The sequence below is a fragment of the Sarcophilus harrisii genome, chromosome 1 (genome assembly GCF_902635505.1).
Source record: "Sarcophilus harrisii chromosome 1, mSarHar1.11, whole genome shotgun sequence".
Taxonomy (NCBI): Eukaryota; Metazoa; Chordata; class Mammalia; order Dasyuromorphia; family Dasyuridae; genus Sarcophilus; species Sarcophilus harrisii.
In genome coordinates, this window is record NC_045426.1 from 274,758,337 (window position 1) to 274,780,973 (window position 22,637).

Genomic DNA, 22,637 nt, shown 5'->3' on the forward strand with positions numbered 1-22,637 from the left:
ATGAATTGGAGAATGATGGGGGATGGAACCAAAGCAGGTCCCAACTGGAGCCAATGAGAAGAACTCTGTTACTGTGGATTGAGTTAAGTGTTATCAGTCATGGCTACTCCCCAGGTAAAGAGATAGTCAGTGAGAAGCCAGGGACAAAAACTCAAAGTTAACCCAAGACCACCTGAATGGGATCAGGGCTCTTAGAAAAAATTATTTTACATTGGCCTTTTCCTCCATACCTTTCTCAGGGACAGAGAGCCTTTTACCTATTACCCAACTCAGTTGCTATCCTGCTTTGCCTAATGGAGAAATGGATAAAAGGGAAGACAACTGTGCTCTTTTGATTCCTCTCATTATCTTTTCTATTTTGGTAAACCTTATTTTAATTGTTTTCCTCAGATATGTAAATGTATTAAAATCTGGATGGCTATTTGAATTTGTGCCAATTCTGCATATTTGAAAAGTAACAGTGAGATTGCTGAGGGAGGACAAAATCCCCAGAGGGAGGTACATTTAAACTGTTAGGGTTTTATAAAATCCAAAGTAGTATTTTGTCAGTGAAAACCAAGGCCTTAGCTGTATACTTAATTGAGAGTATAGTATTTTTGAGGAAGAAAGGGAATATAATATTTGGCCACAAACTCCTCCTGAGACTTAATCCAATAAAAAGCTAAGATGTAATCAGGTAAAATGTAGGTAATCTTTAATAGGTCCATTCTTTGAATAAATGATAGTCTGTTTACCTTGATAGTACTTTTGGCCACTCACACTTATTCATATATGTACATGTGCCTTGATGAAACATAAGCTCCTCAAGACCAGGCTTTTGGTTCTGTATCTTCAGCACAGTGACTGGTACATATTAAGTTCTTAGTAAATGCTTACTGATTGATTTATTATTCCCATACCCAAACCAAAGATCTGAGTAGAAGAGATCTAAAATGATGGCTGTCTCAGACCTCCAAATCGTAGCTCAAAATTTTGGAATGGCATTGAAAAGAAGTCACACTGACACCATTTCGTGAAGACAGCTTTCTTTCTTTTTTTTTTTTTTAATTTTAAAATTCTGCATCTGAAAACACAGTATGACAGAAAGCATTTATATACACCCATGGTGTTTTTGGTATGATACAGTATTTAATACATCCACTGTTTTCTGCAAAAAATCTCGCGTTGTCAGACAAAAAACAAACTCCCCTAGACAGAAAATACAGCTAAGGCACAATTTTTTTTTTGTTGTTGTTCTGCTAAATTAAAGATAGAAGGGTGCAAAAATGGGTAGTGCAATGATTGCTGGAGATCACATTCTACAACATGAAAAAAGCATTTGGACTTTTTGAAACTTGGATTACTGGTCAATTTCAGATAATTCAATAGCTCATAAAATAATCTTTTAAATAAATAACAAAATATCTACATCTTTCAGTGTGTGCCATTGGAATTCTTTTTTTTTTATTTAACTTTACTGTATTTACATGTTCTCTCTTTTTTAAAATCAATAGATTACAAAATATTTCTGTACAGTTTTATGCATATTATGATCTATAACAAAATAGTTATTTTTTAAAACTATATCACCACCTGTCTCTGAAAAATGAGGGAACAGTAATAACTTACGATGAGGCCATTAACAAACACCCCAACGAACCAACAATAACAACAACAACAAAAAAAGACAGGAAGAACTAGAAAGACTAATCCATTCAAAGCCAATGAATTTACTATGAAAACCTTATTTTCTGTTGTCTTTGGGCTGGATCAGATGGTGAGGAATCAAAACAAAAGCAGTTGGAGGCTAGAGGGATTGAGAGGGTGGCACCTCTAAGATCAGCTGGGAATATTTAGTGCAATCTTTCTCAAGCCAATGATACTCAACAAGGGCAAAAGGATAAACAACAGAGGTACTGCTGATTTACCCTTGAGTGAAGATCATAAAGTTACCGTGTCTTTAAAGGGTAAAAAGGAAAAGCTCAATGTTAGCACTTTGTAGGTAATTAAGTCAACCCATTACAGCTACAACATGCTGTAAGAGAGTACTTCCAGAGTTGGATATGGTTTATAAGAGCATCCAAACCTTTATTTTGCCCGCAGGAACAATATAAGGTCATTTTTCTTAAAGACTGAATTTGTAAGCAATTTCCATTGTATCTGTGAAACTGTAAATTGACGGGTCCTCCAGTAGGAGGGATAGCAGCAATCTCAAGGTGCTTTCTGTGATGTTGGTGGAGATCCGGAGTGAGACAACATCCACATTTCCAACATGATTTTAAGGCCACATTTCAAAAAGGAGGAACCTAAGGCTTTGTTGTGTTGTGAGATGAAAGATGACATGCTCTGAAGGAGTGGGGAGGGGACTAGAGTCAGTGAGGCCATGGGCCTTCCTTTTGGAAGGAGAGGAGGGTCTTCAGACCTCCTTGGAATGGGGGAGACATTAGCAATCCAAATATTCCCAGCCAAGAGGAAGGGATTCGTGGCAGACAGAGGCCCAGTCTCCCTCAAGGGGCTTAGCGACAACAGAACCAAAGACAACTCGTTAACAATATACAAACGGGGGCGCATTTAACCGCGCTGAAAATTGGTACTCTGTCATCAGAGAAACCTGTACAGGATCTTGCTGTTAGTTTGGCAAGGTTATATGTAATACTTCTAAGTGTTTGACAGTGAGAAACAGAGAGAATTTGCATAGATTGTACATTCAGCTCAAGGAGATTTCAGATACTTTTTTTCTCCCCCCTTCCCCAGGTAAACTTCTTAGCAGACACTGTGAGGTAGCACCTGTGGTAGAACTCATGGGCAAAATCAGGTAACTGAGGCAGAAGCAAAAAAACCAAAAAACCAAAAAAATAGATGATTGAGCTAGACTAGCCAGCTGTATGTGAACAAGAGGACAGCCCCAGTTTCTACTGTCGTAGTTGTTTTTGGACAGTAGCAAGCCAAGGAGAAGTGAAAAAAGGACCTGAATTAACATTGCCACTGGGTGAACACCACAGATTGGAATGTGTACGCTAGATAAAACCTATTATAAGGGTCTCTGCTGTCGGGGTTGGGGGAATTTTACAAGTTTGTCTAATACCTATCTCTCCTGTCCTGGAAATTTTTGATGTTTTCCTATCATTTTAAAGTTGTTTAAGACATGAATCCTCAGCCAAGTGGGCTGAAGGTTTCTAGGTAACATAGGAGCAAATAACCTGATGGCTGATGATGTTCAAATCCTATGAACTTTCTGTCTCATAATAGGATAATAAAAATGGATGAGAGATGAGGATTGGAAATGGAGAATCACAGCTGTCCTTCATAATAGGGATTGCTTCCATTTTCCGAAAAAGATAACCAGGGACTTTAGTGTGTGGTTGGTATATGTGTGTATAGGAGGGTGGAGATAGGAGGACAAGGGCCTAAAGAAATCTATGTGATTTCATCCATATTGAAATCTATGTGATTGCATCCATATTAAAAACCATGCCATGGAAAATCTCTTTATTAGTACAGACCATCAACTCACAGTCTTACAGGGATAGAAATATTGAGCTCTTAGTGGCAAATCAGGGACAGGATTTGAACCCACTGGGTCTTCTTGATTCCAAGGAAGGCCCTTTTTTATCTACCATGCTATTACCTCTCAGTCAGCACTCATCGTGGGCTAACTCTTTATCTCCAAATTTATGGGTTGGAGCAAATCATTCAGGGGAGGAGTATATCTTGAATCTTTTCCTACCAGGGCGATGAAGTATAACAAGTAATAGCACTGGCAGTTGGAATAGATCTAATTATCTTTACCCCTCCTCCTTTCTCTATTTAGCAGAAACTTTCAATTGGAGTAAACACAATGGCGGATTTAAGATGAGTAGTATATATACACATTCATATATATATATATACACATGTATACAATGGAAATACATATACACATATATGTATGTGTGTATGAGTGCACATGTGTGCAACAAGTTTCCTAAGTCTTAGGAAGGATAAAAGAATTATTTACTTCTTTCCTAATATTTCCTTTCTTTGTGGTTAAAAGATATTTATGATACTTCTCACTATCACTTTCTCTTTACATACTGTCATTTAAATCGCCTATGAATTGGGGAGGGAGGAATTAAAATTTTTTTTTTAATGTTGTAAGATGGGAGTTTTTCTGTTTAGCAGCAAATTTCTGTGAATGTGGACACATGACTGATTTACCGGTACCCCAAAGAATATGAGCGATCAACACTAGACAATACTGATGACTCTTTGGGGGACAGCTCCAATGGGATGCTGCCCTTCATCCATCTCACCATAGCTATAGATGATAACCAGGAATAAATGGTGATTAACTTCAAGTGGATGTTATAGGACCATATCCATCCCTTTCCCATATTCAAAAAGCTAGGGAAAAATACACTTAGAATTTGGGGATGACAGTGTTCCATAATGGACAGAAAGCTGGCCTTGGAGTCATGAGGACCTGCTTTGACATATACTGGAAAAATGATCCTGGGTAAGTAATACCTTTTGGTATACTTTAATACCTTAAGACTATAAGTTACAGAAGAGTTGCTGATCTGCTTTGATAAAGAGAGTTTACCCACTTTTCACTTTCCTATATCAAATAAAATCTCAGGTTTAGACTAAAAACAAAAACCTAAAAGTGAAATATGGTTATATCTTCAAAGGGAATGAAATGCTTTTTTAATGTTCTTAAAGCAGAGAGTATCAAGATCTAATTTGATTTCAACTTGTTTTGACCTTCGTGGGAACAGACTGGGAGGGAGGGTGGGCATCCCTAAATACTATTTTTCTGTTCCACTGGTAGGTGCTCTTGGCCAGGCACTCCCAGGCTGATTCACAAAGACCTCCATACAACCTCAAGCCTCGTTTGCATCATAAAACCAGTATCCAAGGGTACTAGCTCACAATTCACAAGTATGTGCAAATGTAGGACTTGGGTGGAGCCTCTTCCTCTCAGGAGCTGCCTTTATATACTTCCTTTCCTTGTGTCCTGCATCTTGCATGTTGGCCCTAACATTCCATAGTTCACACTCAAGCCTGAATCAACTGTCTGAAATAAAAAAAATAAAAACTATTTCTGGCTAATTAGGGCTATGCTTTCCTGGAAGAGGACCCATTATAATTTGAAAAACCATACTGAGTCCTTGAACATATTTCCCTTCTCCTTGAAGTGACTGGGGCTGCTCTGTCCACATGCTTGCAGAGCTCTGGGATGAATTCTGGATTAAAGGTCCAAAAATAGGTAGCAAGGGGTGGAAGGCACAACTTGCTTGGGGATTTCCTTCTGTGCCTAAACAAGACTAAGAATTTATCCAAGGGGCCATCTACCAATATGTGGGTATGGAGACAAGCTTAGATTCTTTGCTCCCAACCCCTACCTCTACACGCTATCCTTTGACCTGATAAATCATGACTTCAGCCAGTTACAAACAACAATCCCCACAGAGGATTTGCTCTCATTCCCCAGACACCCTGTTCTGCACTGAAAGTTCAGAGCAGATTCCAGGGCAAACAACCCCAAAGCAAACAAAACCTTGTGCCCAAAGAAATGTGACTTTTCCACAGAAAGCAAGAGCACATGATCACAGTTGGCTTTTCCAATGTGTTCTCCAAATAATAATCAAATCAGTCTCTGGGTAGGGCTGAGAAACAGGCTGAACGTTTTCATTTGGAAAAATGTTATCATGAAGTCTTGGTGCAATTGGGCTCTCATTTAGAATTCTCCTTTTCACCAAATGTAACATCTACAAAGGTATATTCTCTGGTCCCAAAATGTGAAAACCCCAATGGGTGTTCCACATCCCAACCTACTTTCCTACAGCAGGATGGATGGGGAGTTAAGCATAGAAGAAGAAATTCACAGCTTGGACTCTCCCAGAAATAATTCTGGGGTTTCTCCACTCATTCCAGGATTTTAAGTCAGAAATGTCATTGAGTGTAGTAGGTACAACTTCTGGGTGACTGTAGGCTGACATCAACCACACTGATACAATTGGGCTCGGGCCTGAAGTCACCCCAATAATACTGCTACAAATACAGATACTGAGCTGGCTGATTGAGAGAAAGAGAGGTTACAAAAAGGTTTTGTTATTTTTGCTGCTTTAAAAACCAGAATGTTCAGTGAAGCCCTTGCTATCATACTTCCATAGAGAACTGTGTGTAGAGAAGTATCTTAGTTTCTAAGTTTTTACCTCCTGCACAATTGTTTACATATTGCTATACAAGCAACATGGGACTTCTGTGGAACTGAGCCTAAGATTTCTGAAAGTCTCTTTGTTTTCAGTGACCAAGGAGCAGGAGTATTTCCGTTAAATTTTGTCCAGGTGGCTTCACACATAGGATGAACTAACCTTCTAACACCATTCCCCTCAGTTATCTCACTTCAAATCTAGGCTCCAGAAGTGAGATTTGCTGAAGGATATTCATCAGCAAATAGGACAGGAGACAGGAATGATCCATAACTCAAGGGTTGAAAGGGAAAGAAAGGTTCAGAATATATATGAGCTGTAGTCTCTAGGCACCTCTCTGGCTTTGTGGAGAAGCTACAAGACCCCTACACAAAGTACAGAGGGCTCCTGTCCAGAGGCTTTTGGACTTGGACTGGGAGGCCCTACTGTTGTCACTAGGAGTTGACTAAGAGAACAACTTGGGGGGCATCAGCCTGCCATTGATATGGGAAGAGAATGACTCCATCTCCTACTGACAATATAGGTTGAAACATAAGTGTTCCTAACACCTCTGGGTCAGCAACAGTCACAAATTGAGAGTGGGATGGGGCTGAGAAAGGGTGGGGAGCCTTTTGTGAATAAAGGCAGCTTTAGTTAGTATGATAACATAATTGTCAAGCTGCAAAAAACAGCACCTACTAATTAGTCATTGACTAAAACATATAAATAATAAATATCTAAAGTGTTCCTTCTATGTGTCCTTGTTTGCATCCCTGGCTCCATATAACATTTAATGCTCTGACATAATATCAGCACAGCTGACCTCACTATTTCAAGTCCAAAGCAAACTTCAGTAGCTTCAAACCAACACTATGGAGAGAAACAGAACAAGGGCTGGGTGCTTCGTGTCTAGGTCATTTTTGTAACCAAGTGTGCAGTTTTTAAAAGAGAATTTCACCCCTATGGGATGGTAGAGGATGATGGAGGTATCACCCCAATAGCTTATTTTTCTCCAGTTTGAATGGGAGGGCCATTTGATGGGGTATATCCTTGCTTTACTTATCATAGACATTCAATTTGTTGAATTGAAGAAAACCTTGACCTTTCTAGCAACTCAAATAATTAGAAACTAAAACCCAAAACAAAATGCCCCTAAATAACTGAAAATCTAAACCCTGATCTTATCCTTACGGTCTATGTAAGGTACTCTAGTTGGCATTGCATATAAGAAAAGAGATATCATTAAAAACTTGATTGGAAAAGGATTTCCCAAAATATTCTGGGTCAAAAAGTTTAGGTCATGCAATTTGGTCACTCATAACCAGCACCGATCATGCACCTGGCAAGGACTGGCCTTGGAAATGGAAGAACCCCTGCAAGTGTCTGGCATTGTTCTGCCTTTCATTCAAGGAACTCTGCTCTGTCCAGTGTCTCGTCCATCTCAGGGACCCAAGTAAGTGTCCCTTTAAATATCTGGGAGACAACATGAGGTAACTACTGTCATTGTTCCAACCTCTCACATTCATCTGCCTATAGCACCAGCCAGCGATGATAAGTGGCCAAAGACCACTAGCATTTTCACCCCTGAAATACATCAACTACATGCTGTAAGTGTATATGTAAGGAAGTGTGGCCATCATTGTAAAGTAAATATAGCAAGTATCATTTCCTGCCCATCTGAGGTATAATGAAAAATAGGCCATCTATTAAATGGGTGATAGAGAACCCTCAACATCTGGGAAATCACTTTTGGGCTTTTCTTTCCACTTAGCATTCTGGGGGATTGCTGATAGATTTGATGAATACTCAAAGGGGCTTTTTGGTTCACAGAGGAGTGAACTTATCAGCTACAGAATTCCCATAGTCCTTTGGGATCAAACAAAAGACTAAATCCATGGTTTATCTAGATGTCTGGCCAAAGGGAAGAGCTTTAAAGAAGAAAAAGGAAATATATGACTGCCTTAGGATGAGGGTGGGGCAATCTATCAATCTCCTGAGCTTATTTGCAGGGAGAACAATGCCAGGCTCCCATTTTGGTTCTTAAACCCTAGACTTCAAACAAATTGTGAATATAAAAGTTTCTCTCCAGCCTGGGAACTACTGGTTGGGAGAGGGCTGGGGTTAAAGAGGTTTCAGAATCCCATATACTCAAGGTGAAATTCTCTTTTAAATTCTATAGCACAACCAGATGCTACCTCAGCCGACCATCGGGTTTGATGGCTCCCAGCTCAGACTTGGGGTCTGGGCTCAAGGAACTCCAGGAAGTTTGGCTGCATGTTTGCATGACGGGGCAGGCGGTAGGGCCAATGGCACAAATATCCACTGCAGACCAGATTCCTCCAACTAACGAGTCCACCCAGTTCTCCAGCTTTGGGCCAGTGATGGCTGCATTCCTGCGTGCTTGCTCCACATGGGCTAAATTGATAGGGATATTCAGAACTGGGTTCAGGCCCTGAAAACTCTGTTCCATGTAGGCATTACGAGGAGGTCCATTGTGCAACTTCAAGGACTCATCTGAAAAGACAAAGGGAGAAAAACATGGTGTAAATTAGTTGTTATTTTTGAAACCAATTGGGTCTCCCAATCTCAGTGCAATGAGAAGCTCAGCAGACACTCATAGGTCTAATTTCATTACCAAATGGCTGAGAAAGTATGATCTGCTTCATTTCCAAACCTGGGCTTTTCAGGGTTTCTAGTTGTCTTCCTCTCCCAGGAGTTCACTATATCCCAGGAATGATATCCAATAGAATTTATCCCTACTTTAGCAGTTCAGAATTCTTAACCTCAGGAGATCCATCTGCATCCACCTCTCCAAAGGCAGGTATTATAGGAGAGGGCAATGCATCATGTCATATAAAAGCCTGGGCACGGAACTAGGAGCAAGGACTCCTGAATTCTATGGATATTCCCCACTACAATCATTGCTTTCTCCAGCAAGGACAGCAGCATCTTAGTTTCAGAGCTGGCAGTCACCGCAGAGGTCAAACAGTTCAATACCCTCCCATTTAACAGATGAGGAAACTTGAAATTTAGTGGTTTCAAGGGTCACACTAGATGAATGGCAGAGAGATCACTCGAACTTGGGTTCTCTGACCTCAAATCCAGAATGCTATTTATACTATGCCACACTTATTCCCAGGGTAACTCCCAATTAATTTATTTTCCTCACATATACTGTAGGATTGTTGTTGTTTGTCTTATTTTTCCCATTCCTCCATGTTACCCACTTTGTTCCCAGGTCTTTAGAAGTAGCTAGTGTAGTGGACAGAGCAGTGGGCTTGTAGTCAGGAAAGCCTGAATTCAAATTCAACTTACTGCCTCAGTTTCCTCAACTAAAAAAATGAGAATAATACCAACATTTATGTCCTGGTGTTGTTGTGAAGATAAACTGAGATAATACAAGTATTTAGCACAATGCCTGGTACATAGTAAGTGCTTAATAAATGCTAGCTATTATTATTTATTGTTATTATATAATATGTTTGTCTGAACCTGATTTCTGCCAAACTATTTCCCAGTTTTCCACAATAGTTCTTGTCAAAAAGCAAGTCTTTACCAATAATTTATGTTTTTGAATTTATCAGTTGGCCACTATTTCAAATCACTTCAGTTTCTTGTTATCTGTTTCTTTTCATGTGACTTCTGTGCTTTTAACATATCATTGTTCAACTGGATGCACTATAAAAACTTTCTCATCTTATATAATCCTGTCAGACCTATACCTTTTGATTTGGATGGGAGGGTGAGACCATGAAGACCAATAAAGCTCCCTTTAAGGAGCGAGTTCAGCCTAGGCTATCTCCTCCTTCCTCACTTGACTTGGAACTTTGGGACTTTTCCTGCACCCCTCCTGTGAGGTTCCCTTTCCAACTTTTCTGCTTCTTCCCCCCTTTACATTGTAAGTTTCTTCAAGGAAGAGATTGTCTTTCTTAGCACAGTGCCTGGCAAATAATAGGTACTTAAGAAATGTTTATTCACTGAATTACCATACCATATAGTTCTGATAACTGTTGTACAATATAACCGATCTAACAATGCTATTATTCCCCTTTCTTGTTAGAATTTTTTTTCACTATATTCTCCTTGAGATTATAGTTTTTCCAAAAGAACTTCATTATTATTTTGTATAAATCTAAAAGGTATCTCCTCAGTAATCTGATTAGCAAAAAAAATAAAGTTTTAAAATTTATTTAGGTTGCACTTTCAATCATTCCTTTATTAACATGACCCAACTAGGAATAGTGAATTTTGATTTATTTCTGTAAAGAGTATTTTATAGTTTTTATTTATATGAATCTTACATGTGTCTTGATAGGTAAGTTGCCAAGTATTTAACGTACTTTATGGTTATTTTAAATGGAAGTTTTCCTATTTCTTTCCCTCCATTTGTTAGTTTTGTGCAGAAGTACTGATGATTTGTGAAGATTTATTTTGTATTCTGCTACCTTGTTGAAACTATCAATCATCTCAATTAGTTTCTTTGCTGATTCTCTACTTTTCTAAGTACATCATTTCAGCTGTAAATAGAGATAATTTTGTCTTCTTTTTGCGGATGTTTATACCTTGAATTTTGTTCTATTGTGTTTCTGTTAGAGATATAATATTTCTAGAATTATGTCAAATAATTGGGGGGGGGGTTGGGAATGCCTTTGCTTTATCTCTACTTATATTGAGAAAGCTACTAGTATTTCTTCATTGCAAAGAGTTCTTGGTTTAATATATATATAAATATTATTAAAGAAGGGCCCTTCCATGCTTATATTTATTTTTTTAAATGTAAATGAGAGGGTTTTTTTTTTTAATTAAAGGCTTTTTGTGAACCTGGGGGAAAAATCATTTGGTTTTTTGTTAGCTTTGTTATTTACATTATTAATTATGATAATTGTTTTCCTAGTGTTGAATTCTTCTTACATCCATACTTGGTCATAGTGAATTATTTTCTGCATACATTATGTAAGAATACACAGTATTCTTGTGACCATTTTTAAAACTTGCATAAATATTCACTAGTGAGATTGTTTTATAGTTCTTTTTCTCTTTGTCTCTGCTTTGAGCACCTCTCAGGACTATATTTGTCTCCCTAGAAGGAGTTTGATAGAGTGGCTTTAATTTCTATTTTGAAGAATAATTTCTGTAGCATAAATATTAATTGCTTTTTTAGATATTTGATAGCTTTTACTTTGAAATCTAACTGGTCAAGAAAGGAATTTCCTCCACCCTTGCCAATTTTTGGCAATTCATTTATGGTTCACTCGGTTTCTTTTTCTGAGAATGAGTTGTTTTTAAATCTCTCTCTCTCTTTTGTTTTGTTAATATGGACATTTTATATTTTTGTACATTCTCCTAAACTTACTTTGAGTTTTCCGTTTTGTTGGCCTTTCTTATAGTTCCATATATATAGCTATCCAAAAGACTTTTCCATTATGTTTAAAATTAAACTTTCCTTCCCCATTAAATTCTTTCCCAACAACCTTATTCTATCTTTGACAATATATATATTTCTATTTTTCTAGATTAAACATCTTGTATTCTTTCCTTTTTTTAATCTTCTAGATTCAATTTATTACCAAGTTTTGTCATTTCTTCTCTTGAACCATCTCACAGATGTATTCCTTCTCCATCAACAATATTTTTTCCCAGTCTATTCCCCAGTTTATTCACTCAACAAACATTTATTTGAGTGCTTAGGTTTAAAGACACTGGTTTCCACATAATGTTTGGAATACAAAAATAATAAGACATAGATAGGTGCTGCCCTCAACTCATCTTACTTATGATTTGGTAGGAGACACAGGATCTATATATATATATATTACATATACATACATATAATTAATTAATTAATTAATTACAATACATTTTCATGGTCTTCTAGCTGATTTTAGTTTTTTCTTTCTTCAGTCCCTTTTATGTACTACTATTAGCCCAGCTGTCCTAAAACACTGTTTTCATGACATCATTCCCTTCTCAAAAAATTGAGAGATGGAACAATGGATAGAGTGCTAAAAGTGGACTCAGAAAGATGTGAGTTTTGGTTCTGATTCAGGCACTTACTAACTGTGTGATCCTGAGCAAGTCACTTAATCTTGTTTGTCTCACTTTCCATATCTGGAAAATGAGCTGGAAAAGCAAATGGCAAACCACTCCAGTATCTTTGCTAAGAAAAGCCAAATAGAATCATGGAGAATTGGACACAATTGAAAATGACTGAACAATGGAAAAATGGGAATAATAATATCACCGACTTTACAGGACTGAGAGAGCAATTGTAATGTGCTATGTAAACCTTGACTATATAAATACCTGTTATTTCTGCTAGAGATATAATATTTCTAGAAATGTCAAGTAATTGAGAGGGGACAGGGAGTACCTTTGCTTTATCCCTATCTGTAGGGAAAAGCTGCTAGTGTTTCTTCATTATAGATCTTCATTTATTTAAAAAAATGTTCTTGATAGTATTAAAAAAGGAGGCTTGCAAGCTTACAAACACATACACACACACGCTCATATATTCACATACATATATATATAAAACTAAATATATGCTTATATATTTAGTTGAATTTTTAAAAACATAAATGAGAGCTATATAGGGTTCTGATGCTTAGCAAATTATGTTTAAGATACTGTATCTGATCCAAAATTTGGCTTTGTCCTACCTATCTAATCTTATTTCTCATTATTTCCCTTTTGTTCAGACTATTTGCTCACCATTCTTTTATATATTCACTATAATTTCTGTCTCTATCCTTGTGCTCATTATTTAAATTCTTGCCACAGTGCATGAACATATGGAATTCACTCCCTCTTCTTCATTTGTCCAAATTCTTCTTTTTCTTTAAGTCCCAATGTGTCTAAAACTCTCAATTTTTTCCTCCAGAATATTCCAGCCTATAGTAATCTCTGTTTGCTACATGCCTTCCTCTGGTGACAGTACCATGTGACTTAATCCTTGTGATCTCTTTCTGGCATTTTTTTCTTGTCTATTTACAATGCAAGTATCTTGAGGGCTGAGACCATGACTTATTCATGTATATTACCCATAGCACATGGACATAGGAAGGAACATAAGTTGGTTTATTCATTCTCATTGATTTAGATCTTTTACCAAAGACCAAAGGAGTCCTAAGTTTATTTCTACATGTGAGAGATGGGTAACATTTTTCCTTGGTAGAAGGAAAGGTCTGAAAGTTTTATTATCCCAATGGCAAGAAGTGTTAGAAACAACTTAACCATTCAATAGATGGGACCAGTGAGCAACAAGAATGAGTAAGTAAGAGGAGGGAGAAGTTGAATGAGCCAGGGACTCTCTTTCTGGGAGAGGAAAGAGAGAGATAGGGGATACCAAAGGCTCTTTGAGTAGGGTCTGGCTCATTCTATAGCAACATCTGCAGCTGTGGCTATCCATGCAATCATGACTATTCAGTATTTCTATAGCACTTTACATCTTGCTTCCATTTTATCCATGCTCCATCCCAGTAGGGAGAGAATAATGGCCTCTCTCCTAGAGAGAAGAGAATGTCATTCTTGTCATTTGACTGTTGAAGAATATTAGTCGGGGTCAGAAATGGAAATTCACAGCCATGAAATTCTAGAATTGCCACTGAGCTGTGTCTCTTTCTGCATTACAACTGTTCTTTCAAAGCTTCCCTCCAGGCTGGCTTTACAAATGTAACCATGCCTTGTCTTTATATAGTTCTTTGAACCATCATAGTCATGATCTCATTTAATCCTACAACAAACTGGCAAAGAAGATAGGGTATGTATCATTATTCTACCTTTCTGTTCTTTTTTCCAACAATTCTGTTGTTGTTGACTAGCTTTCATTCATGTCTAACTCTGAGTGACCCCATTTAGCATTTTCTTGGCAAAGATAATGACATAGTTTGCATTTACTTCTCTAGCTCATTTTACAGATGAGGAAACTGAGACAATTGGGGTAAAGTGATTTGTCCAGGGTCACACAGCCAATAAGTATCTGAGGCCAAATTTGCACTTCCATAGATGAGCCTTCCTGACTTTGAGTCTGACGCTCTATCCACTGTTCTACCTAGCTGCCCCACTTCCAATAATAGTAGAAAGAAATATAGGGACAAAACAGGTAAAAACTTGCAAGGGCTTGAAACTAAAACAAACCCCTATTCCTATTAAAAATTATTTATTAAGTTCTAATTAAGTATCTAGAATTAGTTTAGGTGCTGGAAATAAAAAAAAAAAGATGAAAGAAAAAGATACAGTCCTTCCAGGGGAGTTTTGCCAAAGAATTATAATAGAAGGCAGAATATGCTAAGACCATGGGAGAGATGAGATAGAGTGAACATGAAAAATTTTAAGAAGAATCACTTCTGGTGGGGGCTCAGAGAAGGATTCATGGAGGAGCTGATGTCCTGTCTGATTCCTGAAAGAAGAGGATTAATTGATCAATAAGCAGGTATTAAACACCTTCTATGTGCCAGGAACTGTGCTAGGTATTGTATCCTTTTAAATTATAGTATGTGTATTATATCCATTACCAATAAGCTACAAGAGGGCAGAGACCACCCATCTAAACTTTCCATTGCCCTCAGTTACTATCACTGTGCAATGTTCACAGTTGGGGCTTATTAAATGCTTATTGTAGAAAATGAACATAACCAGATCTCCTTTTTTATTCTTTATAGCTAGAACTTTGTGCTGATATCTGCAACCTCCAGGAGGAGAAGGAAGCAAAAGGATTGGGAACAGGGAAGCCTTGGAACTGCTGTGATCTATGATGTTAACAAGCCTCTTCGTCATCATCATCATCATCTTCCTCCTCCTCCTCCTCCTTACTTACCTCCCTGTTTTCTCAAATACATTCATCCCAATTTTTAAAATTTCAAAGTCCAAAATATGTCTAGAAAAAGCTCTATCCCAAACTGGTCTCCAAGCAGCCCTGCTATTCATAGGTAATGAAGTGGTCAGAGAGGAGGGGAGAGATGAGGAATATTCTCACTGAATTGGATGAGAGGTTTTCCTTGATGGATCATCTGATCTAGATACCTAGAGCTGAGAGGGGCCTTAGAGGAAGTCCAACCCAACCCTTTCATTTACAAAAGGGACAACTGAGGCCTGAAGAGGTCAAACGACTTGCTAAGGTGACGTGGATAATAAGTGACAGAGCCAGGCTTCAAACCTATGTTTTTGAACTCAAAATACAGCACCACATCGTTTGAGTCACCTATAAGTCTAGAGTGAGCCAGGGTGAATACAGTGATTCTGAGGGGGCCTCTTGACTTCAGAGACATAGGACTTATTTTCTTGCTCCTATCTATCTTCAGTTTTTCAAGAGTCCCCCTAGTATTACTTATATAGATAAATCTCTCTCTCTCTCTCTCTCTCTCTCTCTCTTTCTCTCTCTCTCTCTCTCTTAGATAGGTAAAATTAAATGGAAGAAATAGAAGGAATGAGTGAAAATCATTTCCTAATTGTGTGTTTTCAGATGTTTTTCTATTTATTGAACAATTTTGCTCAACTTTTTCCTCTTCTTTCTCAAAAAAGAAAATAAACTTGTTATGTAAAATATATTTTTCTCAGAAAGCCATATCTTACAACAGAAAGATTACAAGGGAATTTGTTTAAAGAAGGGAGAGGGAGGAATGGAGGGGGGGATTTCATTGTATAAAATCAAAATCTACCAATAAGAATTTATTAAAAATATCATTTCCTGAATTTAGGGATCATTAGTTCAAATGGGTTGCCACAATGAAATCTACATTTATTCATTATGTCATTTTGATATCTTTATGAGGTCATATATTCTACCTTATATTATAATTCTTTGGCAGATAATTCCCATGAAAGGACCTGTGTATCTTTTTTTTTTAAATCTTTTTTTTATTCTTAGCATCTAAGCCAATTCCAAGTAGTTAGTTGGAGCTTAGTAAATTTTTTTTTAATGAAAGGGAAACCACAGTGCACATTCCATGCCTTTATTTATGACCCATCCAGTCCAATCTCACAAACATTTATTAAGCATTTACTACTTGAAAGTCATTGTGCTAAGCCACAAGGATACTACTTAGCAAATAAGGTGGAGAAGGTTTAGAGTAAGACATGAGCTTGGAGTAATTCCCTGCACTCTGTTTCTATATTCCCTTAACTTCCACCAATATGCCATTGATAATGTTTTTTTCATTATGAATTAACCAGCTCATGGTAACTGAATTTGAACTCTATGCTAAGTTTTCAAGCTTTGTCTCTAATTTAGCAAATCTAGGAGACCTTATTTTAGGAAAATAGAGATGCTGCTTCCTTTCCTTCCCCTATTTTCTGGCTGACAAGTCCCTGACACTTTTCTCTAAAGTTGAGAGGTAGCCTTGTCTTCCACTTTCACCTTTCTGACCTCTAGGTACCAGAGAATTAAAAATTAAAAAATGTTTTCCTCAGTGTAAGCACCACATTATGGATTTGCTTGCTATTAATACTTACATGCCAAGCCTTTGCATGGGCAGAGAAATTTTGATTCCTTACTATGCTCAAGGAATAGGGAATTCCTCTTAATTCAGAATCATTTCTTTTGCTTATTTCAGATCTCATTCTTTACATATTTCTTACACTGCTTAACTCACTTTCCTGTTTCAGTGAGAACAATCTGCTAAACACAACTGATCGTTTAAAAACTGAATATCTTGTAGTAGGCATTACTATAAAAATCAACATTCAGGATTGTAGATGTATAGGAGACTGGGTACAAAGCAGACTAGCTCCAGAATCTATGTTCCCTAGAAATTTTTTTTTGAAAAGTTATTTCCTCCTTTTACTCTCTAATAAGAGAACAACAAGTTAGTTGTTTGAAAATTCTGGTTAATTACCAGTCCTTTCATTGAGGAGACTCACAGTTGACCTGGTCTAAGACCATTTCCTTATCAGAAGATGCTCAGTGTAAAGTTAACTCACAATAATTCTGATATTTGTAACCTTTCTTTCTGTCCATCCACCTATGATATATTGAGAGGTAGAAGCAATTATCCTCCTCATTTTCCAGATAGGGAAACTGAGGCAGGTAGCAATTAAGTGAGTTGTCTAGGGTCACACAGGCAGTAAGTATCTGCAACCAGATTTGAACTCAGGTCCTCTTGACTCTAGGTTCTGTACTCTCTCTACTATACAACTTAGCTGTCTTTTATAAAAGAACATGTGGCTGTTCCTTTAAGAGAAAAAATAAAGCAATATTTGAATTCCATGTATGTTCTTATGTAGGTTGTCCCTTTTGGAGGGAGAATTTAATGCACCTTTGTGCAAATTCTAATCTGGAAATATTTGTGATCTTTCTTTTAGTCTATCCACCTTTGGTGGACTAACTTTCTGAAGCCTTTGTCTTTGGTGTACATTTAATTTTCAAACACAGCTTTGGACCATTTCAGAGAGAATGACAGGAGTTTGAAAAAGTAAAATGATTTGCCTAGAGTCATGTAGACAATAAGTGCCTGAGTCCCAATTTGACCTCAGGTCTTCCCAATTTTACATCTGGTACTCTAATCACTAACCTACCTAGTTGCCTAGCCAGGAACTCCAATTCATGGGTCTTCTAGAAAAGAATGCATCTCATGGGGAAGTTTACAATCAAGTACTTTCTCAGCAAGCATAATTGCACTATTCTTCATTCTTTCTTCGATTTAAATGGCATATTTCTTCTAGAAATGACTAAGGTACAAGTGACATTAACTAGGATGTATATATATGTGAAAATAACAGAGATATGATTAGCATCCATTGTGGCCAATACCAGGACTGACAATGATGAATAGCTGTACTGAAAGGAATGAAATTGCGAAGTGTAGTCATCTTCAAAAAAAGACTTCACATAAGCTTCCTTATTTTATATGAAACAAAAATGGTAGCAGCCCTCTGTAGCAAAGATTGAGAAATTAGCATCCCAAGTATTATTCCTGGATATGACCTAGGGTCTTGGATTTGGATTTCTCCATATTTTCCTTCTCAGAGAAATTTTAAATTATGGAAGTAATTTTGTTCTGCAGATACCAGGTACACTTAGTATTTCTTTAATGAATGGATGGATGGATGGATGGATGGACGAATGGATGAATGTATGGATAAACCTATATGGAATATAGATTAATGATCACTTTTAAAAAGTATATATTATATATGCTGTGCTAAAAACTGAAAGATGCATAACTGTAGCTAGATATTTTAAAGGAGCAAAATAGAAATCTCTTCTTGTTAATGACTCAATCATGTATTTTTAACTCTACCCCCAGATTTCTGGTAAATAGAAATCATGCTATCTCTAGACAGTGGTAGACATCATTTGCCAGTGGAACAGAATCTGTCCCAATTTTTCTGTCATAGCTTTATAATGCCTTCATTCTGCCTAAGTGGGGTGGTGTTAAAGGAGGGGTAAAGAGTACAAATAATAAAATGGTGATGAAGCAACAAAAGCCAGGAAATTCAAAGTAAAAGGACCAGCTAATGAAAATTTTGAAACAGAGAAGCCAAATATTATTGCTGAGTTAAAAACCCTTATGAGAAGTGAGGCTAATATGGGAAATGCTATTACAACACCAACTCTTGATGCTTTCCTCTGTAATTAAATTTTCTTCAATTCTACCTCATCAGATTTCTTGAGATTACTAGGGACACATCAATAGCTAATTACTCTTGATGAATCGTTTTACAAATTGTATTTCTCCCACCTTCGTGTTCTTTGTAACTGGAACATCGTTAGCAAAATGTTAGCAATTACTAGCAAAGCATTGTCTGTTCAGCAATGGCTGAATGACCCCAATCTTCGCTTTGCATGAGATGGAACCATTCCCCAAAATGGAAAAATGCAAGTTAGAAATGGGGCACAACTTAACCTTTAAAGTGATCCTAACTAGGTGACTTTTTGGCTACTCTTTTTTTGTACTATCTGCTGCTTGAACAGCTGGGGAGAGGGGGCTGGTAAGACTGTTCTCACAATCTCAAGGTTGTCATGCATACATTTGTTTTAGAGTTGTTTTCAGTTATGTCCCATATTTTGTGACCCTATTTGGAGTTTTCTTGGACTGGAATGATCTGCCATTTTCTTCTTCAATTCATATGACAGATGAAGAAACAAAGGTAAACAAAGTTAAGTGATGTCCTGAGGGTCAGGCAGTTAAGTAAGTATTTGAGACCAGATTTCCACTCAGGAAGATGAGGCTTCCTCAGACCAGGTACTCCATCAACTGTACCACCTAGCTGCTAGTTTGTGTGTATGTGTGTGTGTGTGTGTGTGTGTGTGTGTGTGTGTGTGTGAAACTAAGGATTAAAGGCAAGTAATCAATCAGTTAGTCAATGAACATTCATTATGCACTTACTATGTTTTAGGTGCTATGCTCAGTGCTGACAACATAAAGAATGACGGAAGGGAGTCTGTTCCCAAATAGCTCAGAGTAAAAGAGCTCATGTTTTATCACTACCCTGGAGATTTGGAGGGGAAAAGTGGCTTCTTAAGTCCCAACCTCTGTCCCCAGGTCACCCTGGAGAAGTCAGAATTTTATGCATGTTCTGAATAGTAATTAGTAGGTTATAGACTTAACGAACAGTATACATCTGCATCAGGAAGACAATCTATGCTTTCACCTCAGTCTTCATAAAGAATTAAGAACAAAGGAAGCTAACTTAATTTACATACAGGCAAATTAATGCATCCCCATCTCGAAGTTATAAATCCCCAGGGCCACAATTCTATCTTCCTCCCCCACATTGCGCATTTTTCAAAATTGACAACCAGCACATCATTATTGATGAGCTAACAATGGCTGAAATGCATTTTTGGCTTCTCTGTTTATTGTTGTTTAAATGGAGACGTGCAACTTAAAAAGTTAAAAAAAAAACAAAAACAATGTGGAAAAAATGGGCATGTTAGGTGCCCTGCTGAGAAATATGTTAAGTCAGACCCCTCTGGGGGAAAATTAGAGTGCATTAGCTCTCAGCAGTTGCCTGGTGATGTTGGTATTGCACGAATGGCAAGATTCACTGATAGCAAAACGCCTGGCTCAGTTTATTTTCCATCCCATCATAAATATGATCAAGAACTTCAGGAGGCTCGATGGGAGAGTTTCATCTGTCTGGTATATATTAAATATTAGACAGATGGAGTCGCTTTAGCATGGAGGGAGAAAACGAAGAAGCTATTCATAGCAAACAAGCTGGATTTTACCTCACTGAGGAAAATACTGGAAACACTGAAGAAATACTGTCCCAGTATGGTCCTCACACACTTGAAATACATCTCAGACATCTGAAGAATCAAGAGGCAGCAAAGTATTGAGAGAAGAATATTTGTACTGGAGTAGGAAGATATGAGTTTGAATCCTAGCTCCAATATTTACCTAGCTAGGTGAAATTGGGCAAATCATTTGACTTCTCTGGGGTTCAGTTTCCTCATGGGGACATTACTTGTATTACCTATTCATAGCATTATTATCAGGAAAGATGAATCTTCCTGTTTCAAAATCCAGTGCTCTACCTACTACTACTTCTACCACCACTACTATAGAAAAACCAATTTATGCTATGGGTAAGAGTATATCTTCCTAGGAAAGATCTAAGTGAAAGACACTTACCGGGCTTAATAGGCTGCCTATTAGAAAAGGTCAGAGGAGTAACGAGGAATTTGGTTTCGGCAACTGGCACCCAGTGATGCAGAATTTTGACAGTCCAAACTCCAGGCCGAAGGGGCAAGTTCAAAGGTGGTTTGTAATGTGTGAACTCAGCACTGGACTCGATCAAGATGTCATAGGTGGCTGCAATGACATTGACAGGATCGACCCAAATGACAGTCACTGTCACATTGGGCCCCTTTCCCCACTTCTGCATCCCCACTGGTTCATCCATTGGCCCAAGTAGTCCTCCAAAGTTGCGGAATATCCTCTCCTTGGCATCCCAGTCAGTTCCAATCTGAAATAAAAGGGGAGTTGGTGAAATCAGCTTGGATGATGAACCATTGGATGAATCTCAGGTTCTTTTCTTTGAGTTAACTTTATCTCATATACATCATAGAACAAAAACCTGTGTGTCCCCAAAAGGGAATAGAGTTGTTGAGTGAGGTTTTGCAAACCTTGGTTGTTAGTGATTTTAAGACCATGGCAATAAAACTCCCTTGATACAGAAATCAATCTAAGCAAGATCTTAAAAAAAAATGAACAAAAGCAGTGCTGTAGTTAATAATGAAAATATGTCTATAATGTAGAATTGTTCAGATTTTCCCCAAAATCTGAGAAATTATTTAAATAAACAAATATTACCATAATTTCTTCTAGCAGAATCTAGCTCTTAAGAGAGATTTGGCAATAGAAAATCAATCAATTAATCAATCAATGAGATCTTTTAAATATCACACATTGTACTAGGTGCTAGGGATAAACCGTTATATGAATTTTCCTCTTAAGGAGTTTATATCCTATAGAGGGAAACATGTATTTATATAAATATAAATAGAAAAGAAATACATGGCACTTAAGTTCAAGGAAGTTAGGAAGGGAGGGATGGAAGTTGAGGAAAGACTTCATGGAGAAAATGGTCCTAAAGCTGAGTGAGACTTGAAAGAATTTCAGATTCTGTGAATAGTACCATATGTGAGAGACAGAGGGAAGGCCATTTGGATCAGACAATCAAATGCAGAAAAGAGAATAACGCATAATGAGTCTGGAAATATAAATTAGGGCTAGATGGTAAAGGGCTTTAAAAATACAAACAGGAGTTTAAATTTTATTTCAGAGGCAATAGGGAGACCTTGGAGTTTACTGAGTACGAGATGATATGGTAAGATTAATGTTTATGGAAAATCACTTTTGTTGCTATGCAGGAGATGAATTAGAATGGGATAAGATGTAGAGGGAGATCAAAGCAGAGGCCATTACAATAGTCCATGTGATATGTGTTGAGAGTCAGATCTAAGGAGGTGGGTATGTGAGGAGAAAGGAGTTGGATGAGAAAAGATGGTAAGAAGGTAGATAGAAATTATGAGATTTAGTAACTGGTCAAATATGTGGGACAAGGGATAGTGAGAAGCTGAGAATAATGCTAAGGTTTCAAATCTGGGAAACTGGAAGAATAGTGATGATATCAACATTAATAGGGAAGTCGGATGGAGGGGTATGTTTAGGAGGATAAAGAAGAGCTCCATTTTGGATCTGTAGAATTTTGATACATGCTTGAAATGGTCAATGGGCAACTGGTGATTTTTGACCAGTTGACTGGTTTCCTGACTAGTCAGGAAAGACTGAGGCTAGACATAACCATCTGTGATTCATTTGCATAGAAATGATAATTAAATAACCCTTAGGAACTGATGAAATTACTAACAGAGAGTACAAAGAGAGATAAGGAAAAAAGAAAATCTAAATCTAAATACAGCCTTGGAGAATTCCCACAGGTAGGATATATATGATATGGAGGATCATCTAGCATAGGAGACTAAGAGGGAATGGTCAAGTAGGTAATAAGAGTAGTGTCATGAAAATCTAGAGAGGA

General features: G+C 37.5%; 1 protein-coding gene across 1 annotated transcript in view; it reads right to left on the bottom strand.

The window, feature by feature from the left end:
• Positions 1–1,013: 1,013 nt before the first annotated feature.
• Positions 1,014–22,637, bottom strand: part of XYLT1 (xylosyltransferase 1) — a 414,523-nt gene continuing 392,899 nt past the window's right edge. Inside the window, exons 11-12 of the mRNA XM_031942799.1 lie at positions 20,729–21,062; positions 1,014–8,666 (exon numbers count right to left, since the gene is read on the bottom strand). Coding sequence (XP_031798659.1) covers positions 8,344–8,666; positions 20,729–21,062 — 657 coding nt within the window. The 3' untranslated portion in view covers positions 1,014–8,343. The remainder of the gene's footprint in view (positions 8,667–20,728; positions 21,063–22,637) is intronic.